The sequence below is a fragment of the Microtus oregoni genome, unplaced genomic scaffold (assembly GCF_018167655.1).
Source record: "Microtus oregoni isolate MIOR12 unplaced genomic scaffold, Mior012 000030F_ref0000283, whole genome shotgun sequence".
Classification (NCBI taxonomy): domain Eukaryota; kingdom Metazoa; phylum Chordata; class Mammalia; order Rodentia; family Cricetidae; genus Microtus; species Microtus oregoni.
This window is the reverse complement of record NW_024543089.1, coordinates 16,648,113-16,672,420: the sequence shown is the minus strand read 5'-3', so window position 1 is coordinate 16,672,420 and position 24,308 is coordinate 16,648,113. Positions and strand designations below refer to the sequence as shown.

Here is a 24,308-nt window from a genome sequence, read left to right as displayed (position 1 = left end):
TCTTTCATTGATTTTTTCTTTCTCTTTTATTGATTTCAGCTAAGTTTAATTATTTCTTTCCGTCTATTCCTTCTGAGTGTGATTTCTTCTTTTTGTTCTATAACTCTCCAATATGCTGTTAAGTTATTTTTATGAGATCTCTCCCCCTTTTATATGTAGGCACTCAGTGCTATGAACTTGCCTCTTAGGACAACCTTCACATGTCCCATAAGTTTTGCTCTGTTGGTATTCATTATCATTCAGTGTCAAAAAGTCTTTACTTTCTTCCTTAACCCATTTTCATTCAGTAGTCAGTTATGCAGTTTCCATAAATTTGTAAGCCTTCTGTTGTTATTGATATCTAGATAAAATGTGATTTTAGCTTATTTAAAATATAAATTAACATTTAGCTTGAGTAGCGAGACTTTGCCAGATATATATGTAAATAAAGTTTTTCTTCTTTTATCTTGTGTATTTGAAATTAAGTTTGTTTGGGGATACTGCTAATAAATATAGCAAATTGTACACAACAGCTGTTTTGCTTAATTATGGTTTGATTTATTTGGTTAGAAAGTAATTTTTATTTATGAGGTTTTCCACTATGTTATCAGTTAAAAACATTTTAGTAAGATTCATTTTGATGGTTTTGGTTTTTTTGAAGATACGAGGAGGAAAGCTCATGATCACTTATACCCGCAAGAGCGATGCTGGCAAGTACGTCTGTGTTGGTACCAACATGGTAGGGGAACGTGAAAGTGAAGTTGCAGAGCTGACCGTTTTAGGTGAGTGTATTATCTAATTTCATCCAATTCCAGGAGAACATATGCATCATTATCATTTTGCTTATAAAAAGGAGAAAAATCAACTTATTCAAAGTATATGGGAGAAAGAAAGACCAGTGAGCCAGTATTTGCAGGAAAGAGGAGGGGTGAGAAGGATTCCACAAAGCAGCTTGAGATAAAACAGCCAAAGATATGAAATTAGCATAAATCCGAAACACCGTGAAAAGCCTACAGAAGTGGGCAGCTGTGCGGAATAAATGGAAATCTGTCCTTACTGAACATCCTAAGTGTTTTTCGATTCATTCATCTTCTAGAGAGACCGTCGTTTGTGAAGAGACCCAGTAATTTGGCAGTCACTGTGGATGACAGTGCAGAATTTAAATGTGAGGCCCGAGGAGACCCCGTGCCTACAGTTCGATGGAGGAAAGATGATGGAGAGCTTCCCAAATCCAGGTACATCTCGGGCTTTAGCAATGTGATGCATCGGTTTGAAATTTCCCTTTTGAATCAGGCCACATGTGCCTTAGTCTGTGTCATCATCCTTACTTCTGATAACATCACTTTCAGCTTTTACTTCAAGAAACTGGTGAAAACCCATACTTCAGATTATATCCATTTCCAGGGCATACAGTATGAGATGCAGCCATCCAGGACTGTAGTAGCAATGAGCCCCAGTTTCCATGAGAAACAAACAAACAAAAGACAAAACAGTACTCTGTAGTATACTGTGTTGCAAGGTTAGGATATGGAAAATCAAATATATCAAACGACTCTTGAATTCATACTATCACTGATTTATAATATACTTATCATGATGTATTTATATCACAAGAACATCTAGAGTCTGTGGCCAAGGTCAGGATGGAGCCTGGAGATCATTAAAATCTTGTTCCTGAGGATTTCAGAAGCGTGGTTCTGTGACCATAGCTTGTACCTACAGTGTTCCTTAAACAGATTTCTTTTCTGCTCAGCCAAATGTAATGCAACTTTTTGCAAAGGAGTGTGTGGGAAAGGGAAAAGGGCACAGCAGTAAACATGTAACTGTGAGCTAATTAAAAAGTGGACTTCCCTGGGATCACTAATTTTAGGCTCAATGTCCTTTGTTTATGGCTAGAAACCAAATATGAGTGAGAACATCCCATGTTCCTCTTTTTGGGTCTGGCTTACCTCACTCAGGATAGCGTTTTCTATTTCCATCCATTTGCATGCAAGATTCAAGAAGTCCTTGTTTTTTACTGCTGAGTAGTACTCTAATATGTATATATTCCATACTTTCTTCATCCATTCTTCCATTGAAGGGCATCTAGGTTGATCCAGGTTCTGGTTACTACAAACAATGCTGTTATGAACATAGTAGAGCATATACTTTTGTTGCATGATAAGGCCTCTCTTGGGTATATTCCCAAGAGTGGTATTGCTGGGTCCAGGGGTAGGTTGATCCCGAATTTCCTGAGAAACCGCCACACTGCTTGATCCTAGAGAAGCTAAATAAGGAGAACCCAAAGAAAAACATATAGGCATCCTCCTGAATATTAACCTTCATCAGGCGATGAAAGGAGACAGAGACAGAGACAGAGACCCACATTAGAGCACCGGACAGAAATCTCAAGGTCCAAATCAGGAGCAGAAGGAGAGAGAGCACGAGCTAGGAACTCAGGACCGCGAGGGGCGCACCCACACACTGAGACAATGGGGATGTTCTATCGGGAACTCACCAAGGCCAGCTGGCCTGGGTCTGAAAAAGCATGGGATAAAACCGGACTCACTGAACATAGCAGACAATGAGGACTACTGAGAACTCAAGAACAATGGCAATGGGTTTTTGATCCTACTGCACGTACTGGCTTTGTGGGAGCCTAAGCAGTTTGTATGCTCACCTTACTAGACCTGGATGGAGGTGGGTGGTCCTTGGACTTCCCACAGGGCAGGGAACCCTGATTGCTCTTTGGGCTGATGAGGGAGGAGGACTTGATTGGGAGAGGGAGAGGGAAATGGGAGGCAGTGGCAGGGAAGAGACAGAAATCTTTAATAAATTAATAAAAAAAAGTGGACTTCCTTTTTACTTAGTGGAGTGTAACTGGGAATGGCTAGAAGTGAAGAAGGATGCTTAAAAAGAAATCCTACACTAGCTCAGAATTGAGTATAATAGATGGTTATTTATTTAGGCGTAGACTCACAGATCACAGTCCTCTGCTCATTTGGGGAACAGGAACCGAATCCAGCAGCGGGGAAAGGGAACAGACATGTGCTTTTCATCAGCATGTATAGTATAAGAGGCCACGCCCAAGTAGATGGTTAACTTAAAGGCTACTGGCGGTAGGAATTCGTACAGCATAGAAGTCAGGATTTCTTGATGTCTATCCAGTCCTTAACTAGGAGAGGAAGAGAGCTCTAAGAATCAGGGAGCACTGCTGATGCGACAGTAATGTAGTAACAGTCTGGTATTGTTACCACATTGTTGTCTCTCAGGTACTCACTCATTCAATCATCAGCAGTGGGTCTTCACTAAGAGTCTCATCGTAGCATTGTAAGGGTATACAGTCTATGCTTAAGGAACTTAAGAAAGAATACAGGCATGAAGAGATACCCAACAACATTGTCAAGCTCTTTTTTCACATGGATAGGGAGAAACTAAGAGAAACTTCTTAAAGAAAAATGAACCATATGCAAGGGCTTAAATATATATAGAAATATGCATGTAAGGGGGCTGGAGAGATGGCTCAGTAGTTAAGAGGACTGGCTATTCTTCCACAGGTCGTGAGTTCAATTCCCAGCAACCACCTGGTAGGTCACAACCATCTGTAATGAGATCTGTCGCCCTCTTCTGGTGTGTCAGCATACATGGAGGCAGAATGTTGTATACATAATAAATAAATCTTAAAAAAAGAAATATGCATGTACATATATGTGCATATACCCCATATACATATATGCATATATTATTATATTACATTGTATTGTATATTATATTATTATACATATAAAGAACCATATAAAGAAAGGAGAGAAAGGACTATTGCAGCATAGGCATAGATGTGGTGGGAATGTTTAGCATAGCTCATGCTCACAGTGTTTGGTAAGTAATCATGTGATGTCAGACTGGAGATACTGAGACCAAATGATGAGAGGATTCATGTAGTAAAGAGTTTCAGCTCACATTGCATGGCATCACTGGGCCCCAAAATGTTAGGATGGACAGGGTTAATGTTCAGGAATAAACCCTAACAATAGATGCTGCTCTGTTAAGGACAGAGGCCACGCTATTGCTGTAGTCTTAACAGAGGAGAGGCAAGTTTTGGTTTTGATCTAGGAGACGAATGAAGCTAAGGCTCCTGAATGGAGATAAGTTGAAAGAAAACTGATCTACTGGATGGCATGCCTGGTTCCAGTGCCAGTGTTACTACTAAGCATTTGAGCGGCAAGGCCAAGTGGCCTTTTTATCATCCAATGCCTCAGTTTTCCCATCTATAAAATAATATCTACTGGGTCATAACCTTCTTGTTAGAATTTAAAAGGTTAAAATATATAAAACCTATAATGAATGGTCCCATGCTATTTAGCTTTAATTTGAGCACAGTAGCTAGAGGAAATCAATGACAGTCGTTTGTTTAGAAAATGAATTCATTTGCAGGAAAGCCATGTTTTACACTTTGTTTCTAATTGCTTGGAGGGATGGCTGCCTGTGACTTGATTCCTGGATATAGCGGCATAACTGTAATGGTGTTATCCAAGAAGAAAACCGCATGACTTTGCTTTCTTTTATTATTTCATCAGATATGAAATCCGAGATGATCATACTTTGAAAATTCGGAAGGTGATGGCTGGTGACATGGGATCATACACTTGTGTTGCAGAAAATATGGTTGGGAAAGCTGAAGCGTCAGCCACTCTGACCGTGCAAGGTAGGCAGTGCTGTTGGTGTGTGTGTTTGCTTTATCATGAGAAAAACAATGTTGATACTTGCAGAATACACTATCTATGAGGTCTTATAAATACAGACTTTATTGCTCTAAATATTTTAAGTCAAATATCCAAACAGAACATTGTCTATATATTCTACAATTGTTGGAAGAAGCTGAATTAAATTTCAGCATTATGTATGGTGAGTTGGATCTCAAAGGAGAATATGCTTTAATCTTTGTATCTTGAAATACAGTGTCCTCCCAAATTTTTAATTAAATAGTAACTGTTTTCATGAAATCTTTGTTGTAGAAGGAAAAGAAGTTTTTCATTGTTCAGGTCAGGTTTCAGATCAGAGTTGTGTAAACTGTACTACATTCTGTCCTCCCAGCCCGCACCCGCAGCATGTAGTGTTTGTTCGCAGGTTAGGGACGTTGCCTTCTTCTATTCCCATAATGCCTAGGACAAAACAGATAGTCTGAGTCCCTTAAGTGAGTAAATTCCATTTCTCCTTGGCTAATATTGGTGGGGATTTCTTATTGAGCCTATAAGCTCAAGTGACTAGGGTATTTAATGGCAGAAATGCCTTGCACATCATTGGTGTCTGACACTGATGTTTATGGATGTTTCTCTGCTTACCATTGTGTTCAGAATTTCAGACATCTTCTCCGTTCCTCAGCATCCTTTTACCACTTGCTCCGTGATGTCATAATGATTATTTCTCATTGTTTCTCACTCGAGAACTTTTATTGTTCTCCTAGTGAGAAATTCTTTGTTGTGGAATTTTTTTTTTATAATTTATTTTTATTAAGAAAAGAAGAAAAAAAACATAAACAAAAAACAAGTTTCCACCTCCTCCCAGCCTCCCATTTCCCTCCCCCTCCTCCCACCCTTCTCCCCCTCCTCCCACCCTTCTACCCCTCCCCCCACTCCTCTCCCCCTCCCTCTCCAGTCCACAGAGCAGTCCAGGTTCCCTGCCCTGTGGTAAGTCCTAGGTCCTCCCCCCTCCGTCCATATCTAGGAAGGTGAACATCCAAACTGGCTAGGCTTCCACAAAGCCAGCACATTAAGTAGGATCAAAACCCCGTGCCATTGTCCTTGGCGTCTCATCAGCCCTCATTGTTCGCCATGTTCAGAGAGTCCGGTTTTATCCCATGCTTTTTCGGTCACAGTCCAGCTGGCCTTGGTGAGCTCCCAGTAGATCAGCTCCACTGTCTCAGTGGGTGGGTGCACGCCTCGTGGTCCCGACTTCTTTGCTCATGTTCTCCCTCCTTCTGCTCCTCATTGGGACCTTGGGAGCTCAGTCCAGTGCTCCAGTGTGGGTCTCTGTCTCTGTCTCCATCCATCACCAGATGAAGGTTCTATGATGATATGCAAGATATTCGTCAGTATTGCTCTCGGATAGGGTCATTTCAGGTTCCCAATCCTCAGCTACCCAAGGAACTAACTGGGAACCTCATGTTGGGCACTTGGGAGCCCCTCTAGGGTCAAATCTCTTGCTCACCCTAAAGTGGTTCCCTTAACTAAGAATTGTGGTTCCGTGCTCCCCTATCCACCTTTCCTTTATCCCAATTCTCCTGATTCCCCAAGTCCCCCCTCCTTCCCTTCTACCTTTTCTCTCCCCATCTCCCCTTACCCCCATCCCACCCCACCCCCAAGATCCTAATTTTCTCCCCGGCAATTGGGTCTACTTCCCTTAGCCAAGAGGATAACTATATGTTTTTCCTTGGGTTCACCTTCTTACTTAGCTTCTTTAGGTTCACCTATTGTAGACTCCGTGGCCCTAATTTATGGCTAGAAACCAATTATGAGTGAGTACATCCCATGTTCATCTTTTTGGGTCTGGGACACCTCACTCAGGATAGTGTTTTCTATTTCCATCCATTTGCCTGCAAAATTCGAGAAGTCATTGTTTTTTACCGCAGCGTAGTACTCTAGCATGTATATATTCCATACTTTCTTCATCCATTCTTCCATTGAAGGGCATCTAGGTTGTTTCCAGGTTCTGGCTATTACAAATAATACTGCTATGAACATAGTTGAACAAATGCTTTTGTCATATGATAGAGCATCTCTTGGGTATATTCCCAGGAGTGGTATTGCTGGGTCCAGGGGTAAGTTGATCCCGAATTTCCTGAGAAACCGAAACACTGACTTCCACAGTGGTTGCACAAGATGGCATTCCCACCAGCAATGGATGAGGGTACCCGTTCCTCCACAGCCTCTCCAGCAAAGGTTATCCTTGGTGTTTTTGACTTTAGCCATTCTGACAGGTGTAAGATGATATCTCAAAGTTGTTTTGATTTGCATTTCCCTGATTGCTAAGGAAGTTGAGCATGACCTTAAGTGTCTTTTGGCCATTTGAACTTCCTCTGCTGAGAATTCTCTGTTCAGTTCAGTGCCCCATTTTTTAATTGGGTTAATTAGCATTTTAAAGTCTAGTTTCTTGAGTTCTTTATATATTTTGGAGATCAGACCTTTGTCTGTTGTGGGGTTGGTGAAGATCTTCTCCCAATCAGTAGGTTGCCTTTGTGTCTTATTGACTATGTCCTTTGCTTTACAGAAGCTTCTCAGTTTAAGTAGGTCCCATTTATTCAATGTTGCCCTTAATGTCTGTGCTTCTGGGGTTATACATAGGAAGCGATCTCCTGTGCCCAGCTCCTGTAGGGTACTTCCCACTTTCTCTTCTATCAGGTTCAGTGTGTTCGGGCTGATATTGAGGTCTTTAATCCATTTGGACTTGAGTTTTGTGCACGGTGATAGATAAGGGTCTATTTTCATTCTTCTACAAGATGACATCCAGTTGTGCCAGCACCATTTGTTGAAGATGCTTTCTTTCTTCCATTTTATACTTTTAGCTCCTTTATCGAAAATCAGGTGTTCATAGGTTTGTGGGATAAAATCCGGGTCTTCTATACGATTCCATTGGTCGACTTCTCTGTTTTTATGCCAGTACCACACTGTTTTCATTACTGTAGCTCTGTAATAGAGTTTGAAGTCAGGGATGGTAATGCCTCCAGAAGATCCTTTATTGTATAGGATTGTTTTGGCTATCCTGGGTTTTTTGTTTTTCCATATAAAGTTGATTATTGTCCTCTCAAGATCTGTGAAGAATTTTGATGGGATCTTGATGGGGATTGCATTGAATCTATAAATAGCCTTTGGTAGAATTGCCATTTTTACTATGTTGATCCTCCCAATCCAAGAGCAAGGGAGGTCCATCCATTTTTTGGTATCCTCTTCAATTTCTTTCTTCAATGCCTTAAAGTTCTTGTGAAATAGATCTTTCACTTCCTTGGTTAGATGTACCCCAAGATATTTTATGCTGTTTTTGGCTATTGTGAATGGTGAAGCTTCTCTGATTTCCCTCTCTGCTTCCATATCCTTTGTGTATAAGAGGGCGACTGATTTTTTGGAGTTGATCTTGTATCCTGCCACATTACTAAAGCTGTTTATCAGCTGTAGGAGTTCTTTGGTGGAGTTTTTGGGGTCGCTTATGTACACTATCATATCATCTGCAAATAACGAAAGTTTAACTTCTTCCTTTCCAATTCGAATCCCCTTGATTCCATTATGTTGTCTTATTGCTATTGCTAGAACTTCAAGCACTATATTGAAGAGGTATGGGGAGAGTGGACAGCCTTGTCGTGTTCCTGAGTTAAGTGGGATGGCTTTGAGTTTCTCTCCGTTTAATTTGATGTTAGCTGTCGGCTTGCTGTATATAGCTTTTATTATATTTAGGTATGACCCTTGTATCGCTAATCTCTCCAAGACTTTTAACATAAATGGATGTTGAATTTTGTCAAATGCTTTTTCAGCATCTAATGAAATGATCATATGGTTTTTTTCTTTCAGTTTATTTATATGCTGGATTACATTGATAGATTTTCGTATGTTGAACCAGCCCTGCATCTCAGGAATGAAGCCTACTTGATCATAATGGATAATTTTTCGGATGTGTTCTTGGATTCGATTTGCCAGTATTTTGTTGAGGATTTTTGCGTCGATATTCATGAGTGAGATTGGCCTGTAGTTCTCTTTCCTGGTTGAGTCTTTGAGTGGTTTTGGTATCAGAGTAATTGTGGCTTCATAAAAGGAGTTTGGTAATGACCCTTCTGTTTCTATCTTGTGGAATACATTAAGGAGTATAGGTATTAGATCTTCTTGGAAGATCTGGTAGAATTCCGCATTGAAACCATCTGGTCCTGGGCTTTTTTTGGTAGGGAGGTTTTTGATAACCTCTTCTAATTCTTCGCGACTAACAGGTCTATTTAGATTGTTCACCAGGTCCTGATTTAACTTTGGTATATGATATTTATCTAAAAAAGTATCCATTTCCTTTACATTTTCCAATTTTGTGGCATATAGGCTTTTGTAGTAAGATCTAATGATTCTCTGAATTTCCTCTGTGTCTGTGGTTATGTCCCCCTTTTCATTTCTGATCTTATTAATTTGCAAATTCTCTCTCTGCCGTTTGATTAGCTTGGATAGTGGTTTGTCAATCTTGTTGATTTTCTCCAGGAACCAGCTATTTGTTTCATTGATTTTTTGTATTGTTTTCTGTGTTTCTATTTTGTTGATTTCAGCCCTCATTTTGATTATTTCCAGTCTTCTACTCCTCCTAGGTGAGTCTGCTTCTTTTTTTTCTAGAGCTTTCAGGTGGGCTGTTAAGTCTCCAATGTGAGCTTTCTCTGTTTTCTTTAAGTGGGCACTTAGTGCTATGAACTTTCCTCTTAGGACTGCTTTCATAGTGTCCCATAAGTTTGAGTATGTTGTTTCTTTATTTTCATTGAATTCCAGGAAGACTTTAATTTCTTTCTTTATTTCTTCCTTAATCCAGCTATGGTTCAATAGTTGACTGTTCAGTTTCCATGACTTTGTATGCTTTCTGGGGGTAGCATTATTGTTGAATTCTAACTTTAATCCATGGTGATCTGATAAGACACAGGTGGTTACTAATATTTTTTTGTAACTGTGGATGTTTGCTTTGTTACCGACTATGTGGTCGATTTTCGAGAAGGTTCCATGAGCTGCAGAGAAGAAGGTATATTCTTTCCTATTTGGATGGAATGTTCTATAGATGTCTGTTAAGTCCATTTGATTCATTACCTCCACTAATTCTCTTATTTCTCTGTTAGGTTCCTGTCTGATTGACCTGTCCATTGGTGAGAGAGGAGTGTTGAAGTCTCCTACTATTAGTGTGTGCGGTTTGATGGCTGCCTTGAATTTTAGCAATGTTTCTTTTATGTACGTGGGTGCTTTTATTTTAGGGGCATAGATGTTCAGGATTGAGACTTCATCCTGATGAACTGTTCCTGTTATGAGTATAAAATGCCCCTCTCCATCTCTTCTGATTGATTTAAGTTTAAAGTCAACTTTGTTAGAGATTACTATGGCCACACCTGCCTGTTTCTTAGGTCCATTTGCTTGATAGGCCTTTTCCCAGCCCTTTACTCTGAGTAGGTGCCTGTCTTTGTGGTTGAGGTGTGTTTCTTGTAAACAGCAGAATGTTGGATCCTGTTTTCTTATCCAATCTCTTAGCCTGTGCCTTTTTATAGGTGAGTTGAGTCCATTGACATTAAGTGATATTAATGACCAGTGGTTGTTAACTCCGGTCATTTTTTTTTAGTCGTAGAGTTTGTGTGTTTCCCTTCTTTGTTTTGTGTTGGTGAAGGGTCTCTAGATGTCTGAGTTATTGTGGTCATTGTTGGACTCCTTGGTTAGTGATTTTCCTTCAATTACTTTCTGTAAGGCTGGATTTGTGGCTGCGTATTGTTTAAATTTGTTTTTATCCTGGAAAATTTTATTTTCTCCATTTATAGTGAATGAAAGCTTGGCTGGGTATAGTAATCTGGGCTTGCACCCATGGTCTCTCAGTTTCTGCAGTACATCTATCCAGGACCTTCTGGCTTTCATGGTTTCCATGGAGAAGTCAGGTGTAAGTCTGATAGGTTTACCTTTATAAGTAATTTGGCCTTTTTCCTTTGCAGCTCTTAATATTCTTTCCTTATTCTGTATGCTTTGTGTTTTGATAATTATATGGCGAGGGGATGTTTTTTTTTGATCCAGCCTATTCGGTGTTCTGTATGCTTCTTGCACCTTCATAGGAAAATCTTTCTTTAGGTTGGGAAAGTTTTCTTCTATAATTTTATTAAATAGATTTTCTGGACCATTGAGCTGCCCTTCTTCTCCTTCTTCTACTCCTATTATTCTTAGGTTTGGTCTTTTTATTGTGTCCCATATTTCCTGAATGTTTTGTGATGAGAGTTTGTTGGACTTGCTGTTTTCTTTGATCAGTGTGTTTATTTTCTCTATGGTATCTTCAGAATCCGAGAGTCTTTCTTCTATCTCTTGTATTCTGCTGGTTATGCTTGTTTCTGTAGTCTCTATTCGTTTACCTAGATTTTCCATGTCCAGACGGCCCTCTGTTTGTGTTTTCTTCTTTGCCTCCATTTCAGTTTTCAGGTCTTGAACTGTTTCCATTATCTGTTTGATTGTTTTTCCTTGGTTTTCTAGGGTATCATTCACTGATTTATTCAATTCTTCAAACTTTCTGTTATATTTCTCATCCATTTCTATAAGGGCATTTTTTACATGCTGTTTAAGGTTGTCAATCACTTTCATGAAGTCAATCTTTTCTCCTTCCTCTTCATTAAGGGGTTCTTGTCCTCCCGTTGTGAGGTCGCTTGTTTCTGGTAGCTTCATGTTGCTTTTCAGCTTGTTGGGCGAATTCTTGGCTTGACGTCGGCCCATCTCTTCTTCCAAATGCTCCCTATGGATCTTCTTTTACCGGATTAGGTCTCCTTGCCTACCAAACGCTGTCTCTCCCCAATGTTTGCTCTCCCAATGCTGGGTCTCCTGGCGCCGAAAGATCAGGCCTCCGTGCTGGTTGGGCAGCTTGCAGACAAAGCGCCTACCCCGCTTGGTGCAGGCAGGCCACAGAAACAAAGGAACTGCTGCCCGCCCGGGAGCCCCGGATACTCGGACCCTGCGCCCAGATAGGCTGCGCTGGGCGATGCCACGCGCCTAAAGAGGGCAGTGGGGGCGAAGTGGGGAGGGCTCTGGACGGAAGCTGGGTGGGCCAGGAAGAAAGAGGCAGCACCCGGGGAGTAGAGGCCCTGCAGAGAGCCCAAGCAGGACAGGGGGCCAAGAAACCCCCGAGCTCCCCGTCCCAGGCTGGCGCCGTGGGCCAGAAACTCACCCCAATGCTGGGTCTCCTGGTGCCAAAAGATCAGGCCTCCGTGCTGGTTGGGCAGCTCGCAGACAAAGCGCCTACCCCGCTTGGTGCAGGCAGGCCACAGAAACAAAGGAACTGCTGCCCCCCCGGGAGCCCCGAGTACTCGGACCCAGCGCCCAGATAGGCTGGGCTGGGCGATGCCACGCGCCAAAAGAGGGTAGTGGGGGCGAAGTGGGGAGGGCTCTGGACGGAAGCTGGGTGGGCCAGGAAGAAAGAGGCAGCAGAGAGCCCAAGCAGGACAGGGGGCCAAGAAACCCCCGAGCTCCCCGTCCCAGGCTGGCGCCATGGGCCAGAAACTCACCCCAATGCTGGGTCTCCTGGCGCCGAAAGATCAGGCCTCCGTGCTGGTTGGGCAGCTCGCAGACAAAGCGCCTACCCCGCTTGGTGCAGGCAGGCCACAGAAACAAAGGAACTGCTGCCCGCCCGGGAGCCCCGGGTACTCGGACCCAGCGCCCAGATAGGCTGCGCTGGGCGATGCCACGCGCCAAAAGAGGGCAGTGGGGGCGAAGTGGGGAGGGCTCTGGACGGAAGCTGGGTGGGCCAGGAAGAAAGAGGCAGCACCCGGGGAGTAGAGGCCCTGCAGAGAGCCCAAGCAGGACAGGGGGCCAAGAAACCCCCGAGCTCCCCGTCCCAGGCTGGCGCCGTGGGCCAGAAACTCACCCCAATGCTGGGTCTCCTGGCGCCGAAAGATCAGGCGTCCGTGCTGGTTGGGCAGCTCGCAGACCTGTTGTGGAATTTGAGAGGCAATGACTTTTAAATACATTTGGTTGCTATAAAGGATTCCCCATTTCAACAAATATGTGTGTGTATGTAGTAAACAGAGAATATGGCAATTTAGGTTGTTTCTGAGGCTGGCTCAGGTCATCTTTTCTGAATGCTGTCTCTTTTAAAGTTATCAAGAAGAAAAAGGTGGTTTTTGAGAGCGTTTCTCTATACTCTATACTGGGCACAAAAGAACCTGTGGGCTTTTCACATTAACAAAAAAAAAAAAAAAAAGGATGGGTGCTTTCTTCTTATCTCTAGAGCCATTATGTGACACTTTGGGGTGTTTAACTCAATCTCATAAAAACAAAAGAAAAAAAAAAGGTCAAAAACAAGCATTGAATTTCTAAGGCCTCAGTACCTTCTCCTTAATCTAAGTAGGGCTTGGGCTTCTTACTCAAGCTAAAACTGTGAAAAGAATAGTGCTTTATATTTAGAGAAAGCATAAATTCGAGAGAGGTCAAGTCCAAGTTCAAAAGCTCTCCAGAGGCAGCGAAGGGGCCAGGATTGATAGAGCATGAAAAGGCGTATCTGTGTCCAGGTCACTGTGATGACAAAGCTGACTGTCACACTCCGTGAAGTGTGTCTCACATCACACTGCAGACTCAAAGCCTTCTACTCTGGTGGACTGATGCTAACATAAACAGTACTTATTTGGTCCCATATCTAGTGAGCACTGAAATAGCTTCTTTCTGTAAGTTTACACTCCATTCAAAACTAGGCCAGCCTTAAATTTTCCATATGGAATTTTTGCTCCCAAACCTCAATTAATTTCAGTGGAAATTGGTTACAAATGATCAGATCCAGAACCTGTTAGTTGAATCCGAACATTCTCATTTCAAATGCGTTCAGCTTTCTATGAAGTTGCGAGGGAATCTGTGAGTAGCCCAGACTGTATTACTTCATTCAGTATTAAATATGTCCAAGAGCATCACTGTTGTGTTGCTTCAACGTGTTAGAATAAGCAGCAGTGTACTGAAGAAAAGCAACTTCCTGATTCAAAGATAGCTAAAAAGCATTCACGCGAAACCTGAGACATTTGGTCTTTTTCTTCCTTTGTGAAAAATATTAGTTACTACAAAGAGAATAATCAAATCGAATCCCTTTGGTAGCAGGAGGTGGTCACAATAAAGAATTTAGCAGTGTATTTTTTATTATTATTTCTATGTGATTCCTTTTAAAGCGGGAACAATGGAGTCAGTTTGCACTTAAAAGTGATCTTGTTGGAGTAGAGGTGGTGGCTCAAGCCTTTAATTCTAACATTCTGGAAACAGAGACAGGTGTATTGCTGTGAGTTCAAGGCCAGCCTAGTCAACAGAGCAAGTTCCAGGGCAGCCATGGCTGTTACCTAGACAAACCCTGTCTTGAAAAACCCAAAAACCAGAAAACATAAGTGATCGTCTTACACTTAGCCACCTGTGAGTGTTTTATTCAGAGAATTCGGGTAGGAAAATGGTGTATTACAATTATAAGCAAAATCACCTTAAATAAACTGTGTATTACAAATGTAGTTAAATCACCTTAAATAAGGATGGTGATTTGATTTTCACTTCCAATACAGAGAATTGTAATTCCAATCAATATCTTAAAAAGAACTCTTATTTGAGAATTATTTCTCTCTGTTTCTGCTCTGTCTTTTTTGAAAGAAGAATCCTTTTTACTTATTATTTTTTGTGGTGTGGGTGATTGAACCCAGTACCTTACTTACTACTGAGTCACACCCTTATACCCAGTTCTGTCCTGTTTCAGGTGCTGTCTATTTATACACTCTCAGTCCTTACCTGAGTCTAAGATTTTCTGTGGCTTTTCTCTCCTTCCCTTTGTCCCTTCCTTCCACTCTCCCTTCCTCCTTCCTTTTCTTCACTTGTAACTGTATATGTGAATATGTATATATATGTGTGCATGTCTGTTATATGTTTTGTTGTAAGGTAAGTGTGGCATGGTGCCTGCATTGTATATGTATATTGTATACACATTGTGATATGTGTTGCAGTATCTGCATTTGTTGTATCAGTGTGTGTATGTTTATCTGTGATTTGTGTGGTCTGTGAGTACAAATGCCTGGTTTGTGTGTCTGTGTATGTATTATGTGTGATGTTTGTGTGTGTGTATTATGTGTGGTTTGTGTGTGTTATATATGTGTGTTGTATGTAGAGCAGTGTCTGTGTGTGAAGTATGTGTCGGTATCTGCTTTTGTGAGTATGTGAATGTGTAATGTGTGTATATTTATATGTGTGTGTGTTGTGCAGTGTGCAGTTTGTGTGTGTTGTATGGTTGTGTTGTGTGTGGAACAGTATCTGTGTGTGTACCTGCATGTGTGTGTATGTGAATGTGTGATGTGTATTTGTGTGATGTGTGTTTGTGCGTGTGTAAGTATGTGAATATGTGATGTGTGTTGTATAGTTTGTGTGTGTTATATGTGTGTATTGTGTGTGGAGCAGTGTCTGTGTGTGATGTATATATGTGTGTATCTGCATTTGTGTGAATATGTGATGTGTTTTTGTGTTTGTGTGTGTGTGTTGTATGTGTGTGTTGTCTGTGGAGCAGTGTCTGTGTGTGTGTTGTGTGTGTACCTACATGTGTGTATGTAAATGTGTGATGTCTGTTTGTGTACCTGCATGTGTGTATCTGTGAACGTGTGGTGTATGTTTCTGGGTATTATCTCTATGCTTTGTACTTACTAGGCAATTGTTTTCCCATGGAACTAAATCCAGTCCCCAGGACTTTCTGAGCTTTTCTTCTTAGATATTCTCTACTATGCTTTGATAAATATTTGTTGAAACTGAAATATGAATATGCATTTTTAACCTCTGCTTGAGTGGTTGAAAACAGCAAGGATGTATCCTGAGGAGAACCCAGGCAGTGCCTTGTGACTTGATCCTCGCTGCCAACAGGCAACTGCATTGGTTCAGAGCTGGAGAAGCTCTGGTGTGTGATTCATTCTGTCTGCGGTCTGTGTTTGGAAGCAAGCAAAGGCGCAATCATTGTACTATTTGCACATTTTAATAACATCATGTTGGATGTTTTTTGAATATTTTTTAAATGTATAAAGTAAAACAGACTTAAGAAAAACATAGGAAAATCTAGAACTAGACAAAAATCCTATTTGTAAGTATCTTGATGTATATGCTCGACCTGATTTGGGAGCTCATTACTGGATAACAGAAAGTTGTCTCTGTCTTGTTTCTCCACAAAGAAGTTAAAAAGAATAAGAAAATATTCTACAAAGGGACAGAAATCACAAAAGGCTTGAAATGGTTTCAGTATAGTTCTGGACTTGAGAATGCATATCACAGACAGTGGCTAAGATTGTGCTACAGCCCTCAAAGCCAGAGCTCCAATTGGGATCAGCCTATAAAGTAGACACGGGGTGGATTACTGAATATTAAGACCACTTGGAGCCATAACTTCCTAATTTTCGGAATATTCCTCAGAAGGGGCCTGCTCTCACCCCTGACTCTGTTAACAGGTAACGTTGATCGCTTTACATATATGAAGATTCTCAGGCGCTCTAGCCATCTCCCTGTGATACTGAAGTGTTTCTGTACAATCCAGAGGCTAATAAGATTATTCATGAATAAACAACCTCCAAAACTCCTTAATATTCATAGCCCCTTTAGACATGGGTGGCCTGCTCAGGTCCCTCTCCTGACACCACACCACCTGAGGTTCACATGCAACGCCTCGCTCACACTAAAGCCAAAATTAATTGGGTACTAAATCAAAACATAGATTATTTATTAGATATGTTCCATATTTTACTTGGAAAAGAAGTAAATTTGGCGGTATTAAGAAGTTGCAGTCTGCAATACATTCTGTCATACCTCTATAGCTTATTCATCAATAAATGCCAAGAATATCTGTTTCTTTAACTTGCATATCAAGTTGTATATGACATTGGAATTCGCTATCATTGTGTGACTCAAGGCTGAACAGTAATTTGATCAATGGAAGAACAATATTTGTTGTGTTAAATAAGGTATGCTCTTAATGTGACTAATTAAAGTGAGCAAACTGCCCTGTTTGGAATAGTGTTTCTGCTTTATTCCTACTCAGAAAATTTAGTTATGGAGACTCCAGAGTCCAACTTCTTCTGGGTTATCTAACATTTACTTCCTGTGACTTTAAATCAGCAATTGCTTAATTGATGCTTATTGTTTGTCTACAACTCTATTTTCCCCATATGTGTGTATATGTTTCCTTATACATACAGACATATATATCGGCCACCTACACACTTCTTCAAGAATTTAATTTATAAACCTAAAAACCCAAACAAAAGCTAGTACCTTTTAAACAAAAGATACGATTCACTAAAATCTCAGGCTGTTGCTGTGTTTGAACTCTAATGTCTCACGAGTGTTAGGATGGCTAGTTCTGTCTTGGTAGGAATGAATTATTTTCCAAGCAAGTGCTTAATATCACATAATAGCCCCATCTTTTAGAGGAAATTATATTTACAGCAGTATTTATAACAACTTTATAGGTTGTGACATATCTATAAAACATAAAATCTAACCAGAAGAAAATAGATGCGTCGAGGCATTCTGCCAAGCTTTTAAATGCTATGTCACTGAAGCTTTTCAAATTTATGCCTCCCTTTGGTGTTTGAGAATGGTGAGACTTTTGTTTCATACTAATTTACTATCTTAATCGAAATGCATTACATTGTTTAGCGGCTGCTTCTCAGGTGGGCCTTGAGGTTGTTCTTAGACTCAGACAATACTCATGTGAAGTTAGATTATTTGTCTTTCTTTCAGTCACGATCCAAGGCTTTATTTGTAATGTGGTGATTCTTTTCCTTTGGCTAAAGTTAGAATTTTGGTTACTCACAATGAGCACGTCTTCAAACTATTTTTTAAAACATCAAGAGAAATCAAATGTTTCTCTTTAATGTATTATTTCTAACAAACCTTGTATGATTTGTAAATTACTTGTTTCAATGGCAATTATGGAGATAGCCTTTCAAAATCATTTCCCTTTTGAGGACTACTTTTACAAAAGAAAGACAGACAAGAACACCTAGAATTTAAACTCTTAATTCATTTATTTCCAACTGCGCCCTCAGCATTGAAGATTCCTTGGCTTGAGCTACTTATTGCTTAAATAGGGCAAACTGGATAGCGTTATTAATCTTTCCACTCTTAGCAACTTCACAGATAAAGCGGCTCTTATTACTGTCACAATTTTATTTCCATAGTGAATCTGTGGCTCTATCAGCAAAATGATCATGTTCCCATCGCTGTGTCCCATCAGTCACAGGAAGCTGAACTGAATGTCGACGTCCACACTCCAGCCATTTCCTACGCAATCACCTTTTATCTCCCTGAGTTAAACCATTAGGAAAATCTAATCCCATATTTGTGCATCTCTCTTACAATAGGAACTAAAAGATGCTCAGTTCTCCTGTTTCTCCTGAGGCCTGAATGGTGCACCACTCACACACAGGAAGCTATATGTTGTTATCTCTCTTTGTACCCCACTGTACACTTCCCAGACTTTTCACAGGAACCAGTTATTCTCCAGTGCTGAGACTTGGCTGCTTTGCTGCCCTTTCTTGGGTCTGTGTTAAAACAAACAGCAGGTGCCAAACATTGCCTAGCCAGGTGATACTCCTTGATCATTACAGAGATTCTGTAATTTCAGCTCCTCTCTCAGAAGTGGCTGTCCATTGCCCTCCCTTGACCTAAAATCATAATGTTCTCTCAAGTTCACTGTTTAATTTTAAACGTATCACAAATTGTATTGCCGCTCTCTAAAATTCATTGCCGGCATATAGTAGCAATGTGAAAATTAATTGTGAAAGGGGTATGTGCTCTAAGCTATGCCATGGAATTATATTGTCTTTTGCCTCTCATAGGTATTTATGGCAAGTCTATAATGAAGGAGAAAAGTACGTCCTCATTAGGATTGATTAGCCAGTGACAGCAGCTGGAAGGCTGCTCTTTAGGGTGTGAGATTGACATGAAATGGGGGAGACACAAAGGCACCGGGGAAAAAAAGACCAGGCTGTCTTTGGGCTGACTTAAGTGCTACTAATGGGATGCATCATAGAGCCTTTTCCTTGCTGTTGAACTGCCTGTGTCCAGCAAGACGCTTTGCTAGAGTGTCTCCAGTGCTTCAGTTTGTGATTGACACCTTCCTAGGGCCCCAGTGAACTAGGAACTGGTGAGCCATTTCAACTTTCTGTAAAGTGAGAAGCAACTGTCAGAGGCTTATAGGAGCCTTGGGTTTTCTTCTGTCTTTGCCATAAACAGTAGAACAGAAAGGCGTGAGTGTCCAAGGGCAACTTCCCATGGTCCTCTGCTTCCCTTGGAGATGCAGCCTACAGTCCCCAAGCAGAACACAGTTTAGAGAAGCGTCCCACCCTTGACTCTCCTCCTTTCCCACGTCTTACCTCGGACCAGGAACCGCAGACTTCTACTCCTTCGCCTTTTAAATGTTTCTCAGAATTGCCCCCATCTCTCTCGTCTTCTTACCTCTCTCTAATACAAGTATCTGACCTCTCTCTGAAACTGCAGGGCTCTAGCAAGGTTCTTTGTCTCCATTTTATTCTGCAGACTCTTTCATCTTTTGTGTATCCACCTATCTAAAACACAAATCCAGTTATGTTAGTACCTTCCATTAAACTTATCGCGATTCCTGTTTCTGTGTAATAAGATCCAGGCCTATTTTTTAGAGCAAACTACCTGCTTACTCCTTTCGGCAGTGAAAGTTACTATATCTTTTACTTAGGTTGGTACAAAAGGAATTACAGATTTCAACCATGAATTTTAAATCATGATCATTAGGCTCAAATACATCGTTATCCATCAAAACAGGAACCACTGCAATCAACATTGTTGTCAAGAAGGAATATTTGCTTTATCCCTGTAGCATAAACATCCTTGCTTTGGAATTTGACGGACTCTTCAGCAGTTGTAGAAGTACTGTCTCTGAAAAAAACTAAAAAGTTCTTAAGATGCTCGAAGACATAATAGTTGGCAGGCAAAGGGTCAGGGGACCATGTCGGATGAGGCAAATATTTATGGGCCAACTTGTTCCGTTTTTGAAACATTGATTGTATGTTTGGTCATTGGCCTGAAGAATTGAACTCTCTCTGTTGAGCAGTGTGAGCGGTGGGGATTACAGTTTGGGGCATAGCTCATCATAGCTGAGCATAGTTCATATGCATTGGTTTCTCCTGGGCTCTAAAGCTGTGTTGAACCAGACCTCCAGCTGAGAGGTCCCTACTTGGAGGGACAGTCCCTGGCAATAACAGTCATATAATGTGGCCTTACAAATTGAATCAAGAGGTATAAGCCATCAGGAGAAATCAGTGTGTATCCCTAAACCTAATCAATTTCCTACAAAAATAATTTTGAAAATAAGATGATATGGGTTTTGTATCATATAATGTGCATATGTGGCCATTTGAGAATCTACTAGAAGGTTATTTCAGAATACATAGTTACAGTAAAAAATAAAGTCATTGTTTAAGTAAGAAGTAGTATACTGTGGATTATAGATTTGTACTCCCTCAAGTATATTACAAACTTTAAAACTTTCTTTCAGAAACAAATTGTGGGAAAAGGAAGACTTAAGTGATCAGTGTGAACTTTCTATCATCAAGCGCACTGACTGCAGCTTTAGCAACACATAAGATCTTTGTGTAAGGGGCTCATGCAGCCTTTGCAGCACATATGATATCTAGAATAAAAAATAAGAAGAATAAAATCTAAAGCAAGACCTTCAGGTTGGAGTTTCCTTTCTTTGATGTAGACTTCATTTAAATCACTTGTTGGAACAGTTCCCTTAAATTGCTGATTTCACAGAGGCTGGCAGCATAATAGTGTATTGTGTCTGACCATTAATGTGGTTATTTGAGCCAAAGCCAAAACTAATAGTGTCAGGGGGCCTTTTTGCAGGTTCAAGTTAGGTTTATGAGAATCAGGATCCAGGTTCAGAACTGTGAGTCCATCAACATGTTGGTGAAACACATTGTGAACCCTGCAAAGCTTTACCTGTTGACTGTCCCTTGATAGATGAGGGACACTTTTGCTAGATCGTGACAAGATACGGTAAGCTGATTTTTGAAGGGATGATTTTTAGTAACTTATTACATGTCCAGGAAAGTTAGCTTGCTACAATAAACAGTGGGGATTTTTGGCGGGGGAGTTAAAACACACACACACGCATACACACACCTTACTACCTCAACAGGAGCAAAATTTCCTGTGTGCATTACTACTCTTAAAGATGATGAATTCATGAATCTTATTCTAAATACCACCTTTGTGAAATTGGCTGTGTATTTATCTTGGCTTTTTCTTACTTGTTTTGTACTTAAAGATAATGATTTTTATAAATGCAGCAAAAATCTAGAGAGGGTAAAGGAACAAGGTGTGTGTCATAAAATACAAAACACTGAAAGGACAACATTTAACAGCACTTTGCACAAAATCTGTATTACTGATAAGTCCTTTGTGAAAAAACTGAAAAGAAAATGCTGTCATCAGAGGTTTGATGATGTCTCCATACAATTTAGCAAGAGAAAGATTTCTGAGACTAACTCTGCCGCCTAACGGTTCCGACCAGTGGTGTAAATAGGATGCCGAACACCCATTTCTGCTCTCTTTGTTTTATTTATTTCCCTGCCCAGTTCTTGGTTATTTGTTGTTTTTTTTTTTTTAACACTATTCCTGAGATTGAGACCCAGCAGCATTTTATATTATGAAGTTTTTTTCTTTTTTAACTTCTTTCTTCTGGGAGGGATGACGAGCTCCTTGTGTGTTCGGATGAGGAGGAGGCCGCTTGTTGGTTCCCAGCTGCTCAGCCCTGAAATAATCACACAGAAACTGTATTATTTAAATCTCTGCTTGGCCCATTAGTTCTAGCTTCTTATTGGCTAACTCTTACATATTAATTTAACCCATCTCCATTAATCAATGCATCACCATGAGGTCGTGGCCTACCAGCAAAGTTTCAGAGCATTTGTTTCTAGTGGCAGCTCCATAATTCTCCCTAAACTCTGCCTTCCACTCCCAGCATTCAGTTTAGTTTTTCCCGCCTACCTCTATTCCATGCACAGACCCAAGACAATTTCTTTATTCACCAATGGTATTCACAGCATACAAAGGGAAATTCCATATCACTCATGTTCTTAAACTTTAATGAAATAGGTGTTTTAGCCTAAGGATGGCTGAGAATTTAGTGCAGTCTCACGTGTGAAGGTACAGGATAGATGTCAGTTATTTAAATGAAAGTGACATAAGACTTTAAACTAATCAAGAAAAGAGCTTTTCAGCAGTGGCCTTCCTATGGGTAATTTGAAATGTTCTCAGTGTCTGTGCCAGGAAATGTTTGAAGAAATACATAGAACAGTCAGAAAGGAGAATAATCAGGAATGAGATGGTCCTGTGACAGGTTATCCCTTAGCCCTGTTCTGATAAAAAGCACATCCTAGGCCTTCCACGGTGTTCCAAGTCTCACATGTGGTACACTTCTTCAGATAGTAGTGGAGTAGGTAGTCTGCAGCCCCTGTATGGATACGTAAGTGAGCCACTGTTTCTAGTAAACAATATTCGCAAATAAAGTTGTCAACATGGAAGTATGTAATTTGTGCTGCAGATCTATAGAATGTGAATTACTGAATCTTGGAATGAAAGTGGCGGAAATAAATTACTTTCTTTGCTCAGTCATTGACCAACAGCCCTCTGTCATTCCTTGAAAATAATCTCATAGAATTTTGAAACTTGGAGTCAGTGAGGTTGTATTTTTTTGAGATGATTAATTTTAATTCTCTATGTCAGATTGGCTTAGTGTACTTTATCTAGAACACTTCAGCCATAAATGAAGTGATTGGTATTAGTCATTTTTTAAAAGTTTTGATGCTGAGCATAATTAAGAAAATTTTGCCTAATAAGAAACCTTAAATAAAATTATAATACTAAATAATTGAAATTTTATTCGTCTATATTATTAACTTTTTGTTTCGTCTGACTTCAGCTATTTTGAAAGATATACACAGTAGTAATTAAGAGTAAGGACTAAGGGTTATTTTTAGATCTAAAGAGATATTTTAGCACATTCCAAACATCAAGACGTTATTAAAACAGTTCCCTGTGGCTTTGTAGTATCTGGTGTCTTTTCATTGTTACTCCAGCAATTTCAAAACATGAAGTAATTTTAAACTTTCTATTTTTAAAAGGGCTCTGTATACAGTTTAAATGAACATTTCAAAATGCTTTACCTAAACTTTGCAAAAATGGATTAGCATGCCGTGAGCAGTTTCATTTGATTTTTGAACCTCTAATGAATTGATAGCTCGTGTGCCAGCATAAACACACCTGCAAAATATGCTAAAATAAGTGTAAGACAAAATGAGGCTGAGTAATTGCTTTGTAACAGATTTATAAGGGTAGGAAAATCCATAAATGGTTATTAAAGTTAGCTTAGGGACATTCATTTTGTGTGGTCGATGCTGTTGCTGGAGACTTTGGAGTACTGCACAATTAAACCTGATAGATGGACCAATTTACAAAGGTGGTTTAGCAAGTCAACTCTGTGGATGGTAGAGCAGTTATTTCAAACAGTACCTTTTAAGTCATTAGTGCATAGAGGAGATATGCTTTTTCACTTTCAGAACTATAATTACTAAACAACGGTGGTTTGACTTATATTCCTAAAAAGTAAATGCTTAAATATTGTAATTCTGTGCTGGGTTTTGGGAAACTTAATGGCAGCCATGTTTGCACACTTAAAAATTATTTACTTTGGTACTAGCATTAAAAATTAGGGAACCGAGACCTGATAATCTTTTATATTAAATTGCATACTTGGATGATAAAGATTGATCTTTTGACTGATTTTCTTAGACCCTTGAGGTGATTGTTTTAGATGGCTATATCCTATCACTGTTCTAAGATGAAACTGACTCTTTGGACATTTTCCCAGGAATAGAATGACAACGGATGTAACTCACTTATCCTCGTCATCCTTTTTTACAGGTCAAAGTTTGTTGGTATCTAAAGCAGTCTGTCAGAGGTACTTTCAGATAGTTTTCCTGTTGTTGTTGAATGATTATATATATGTAGGTCATTCATGAAGCAAACATCCCAAAGCCAAAGTTATTTCAGTTATGGTTTAACATTATTATTATTTTTTGCAAACATGTGATGCCTTGTGATAAAAACAGTAAAAAAAAATGTTAAGAGCTGGGGAATCTTGAATTTTAGTCCTTCTCTTACCTGATGTGTATACTTTACCAAGTGATGGAGCTTCATTTTCTTCCCCTGACACCACTGGGATACTGACTTATTTCTGACAGCTGCTGAGGTTTCTAATGTACTATCAGATACACAGTTGACACTGATGGCTCTTTATTATTAAAGTGGGGGTCAGAAGTTTACACAATTTTTATAGGATCACAGACCTGATACCTTGTGGAGATCATCTCCGTCCAAAGACGTTTTGCTGTCAGTTGGAGAACAGTTATCATCAGCCATCATGGGCCAAGCCTTCCAGGAAGTGTGCCATTTAAAGATAGGCCTCGCCATGTGTGGATGAACATGTTTCCCAGCATGTTCCTTGTACTGGGAAGAGTGCTGTGACTTGTAAAAGGCCGACAGGTAGATGGAAAGTGGAAAGAAGCGATGCACACTATGAAT

At 40.2% G+C, this 24,308-nt stretch overlaps 1 protein-coding gene across 9 annotated transcripts in view; it reads left to right on the top strand.

Moving 5' to 3' along the window:
* Window positions 1–24,308, top strand: part of Robo1 (roundabout guidance receptor 1) — a 1,017,834-nt gene that overhangs the window by 897,047 nt on the left and 96,479 nt on the right. For all 9 annotated transcript variants that reach the window (XM_041678490.1, XM_041678491.1, XM_041678497.1 and 6 more), the window contains 3 exons: window positions 641–761; window positions 1,076–1,214; window positions 4,536–4,663. In XM_041678490.1, coding sequence (XP_041534424.1) covers window positions 641–761; window positions 1,076–1,214; window positions 4,536–4,663 — 388 coding nt within the window. The remainder of the gene's footprint in view (window positions 1–640; window positions 762–1,075; window positions 1,215–4,535; window positions 4,664–24,308) is intronic.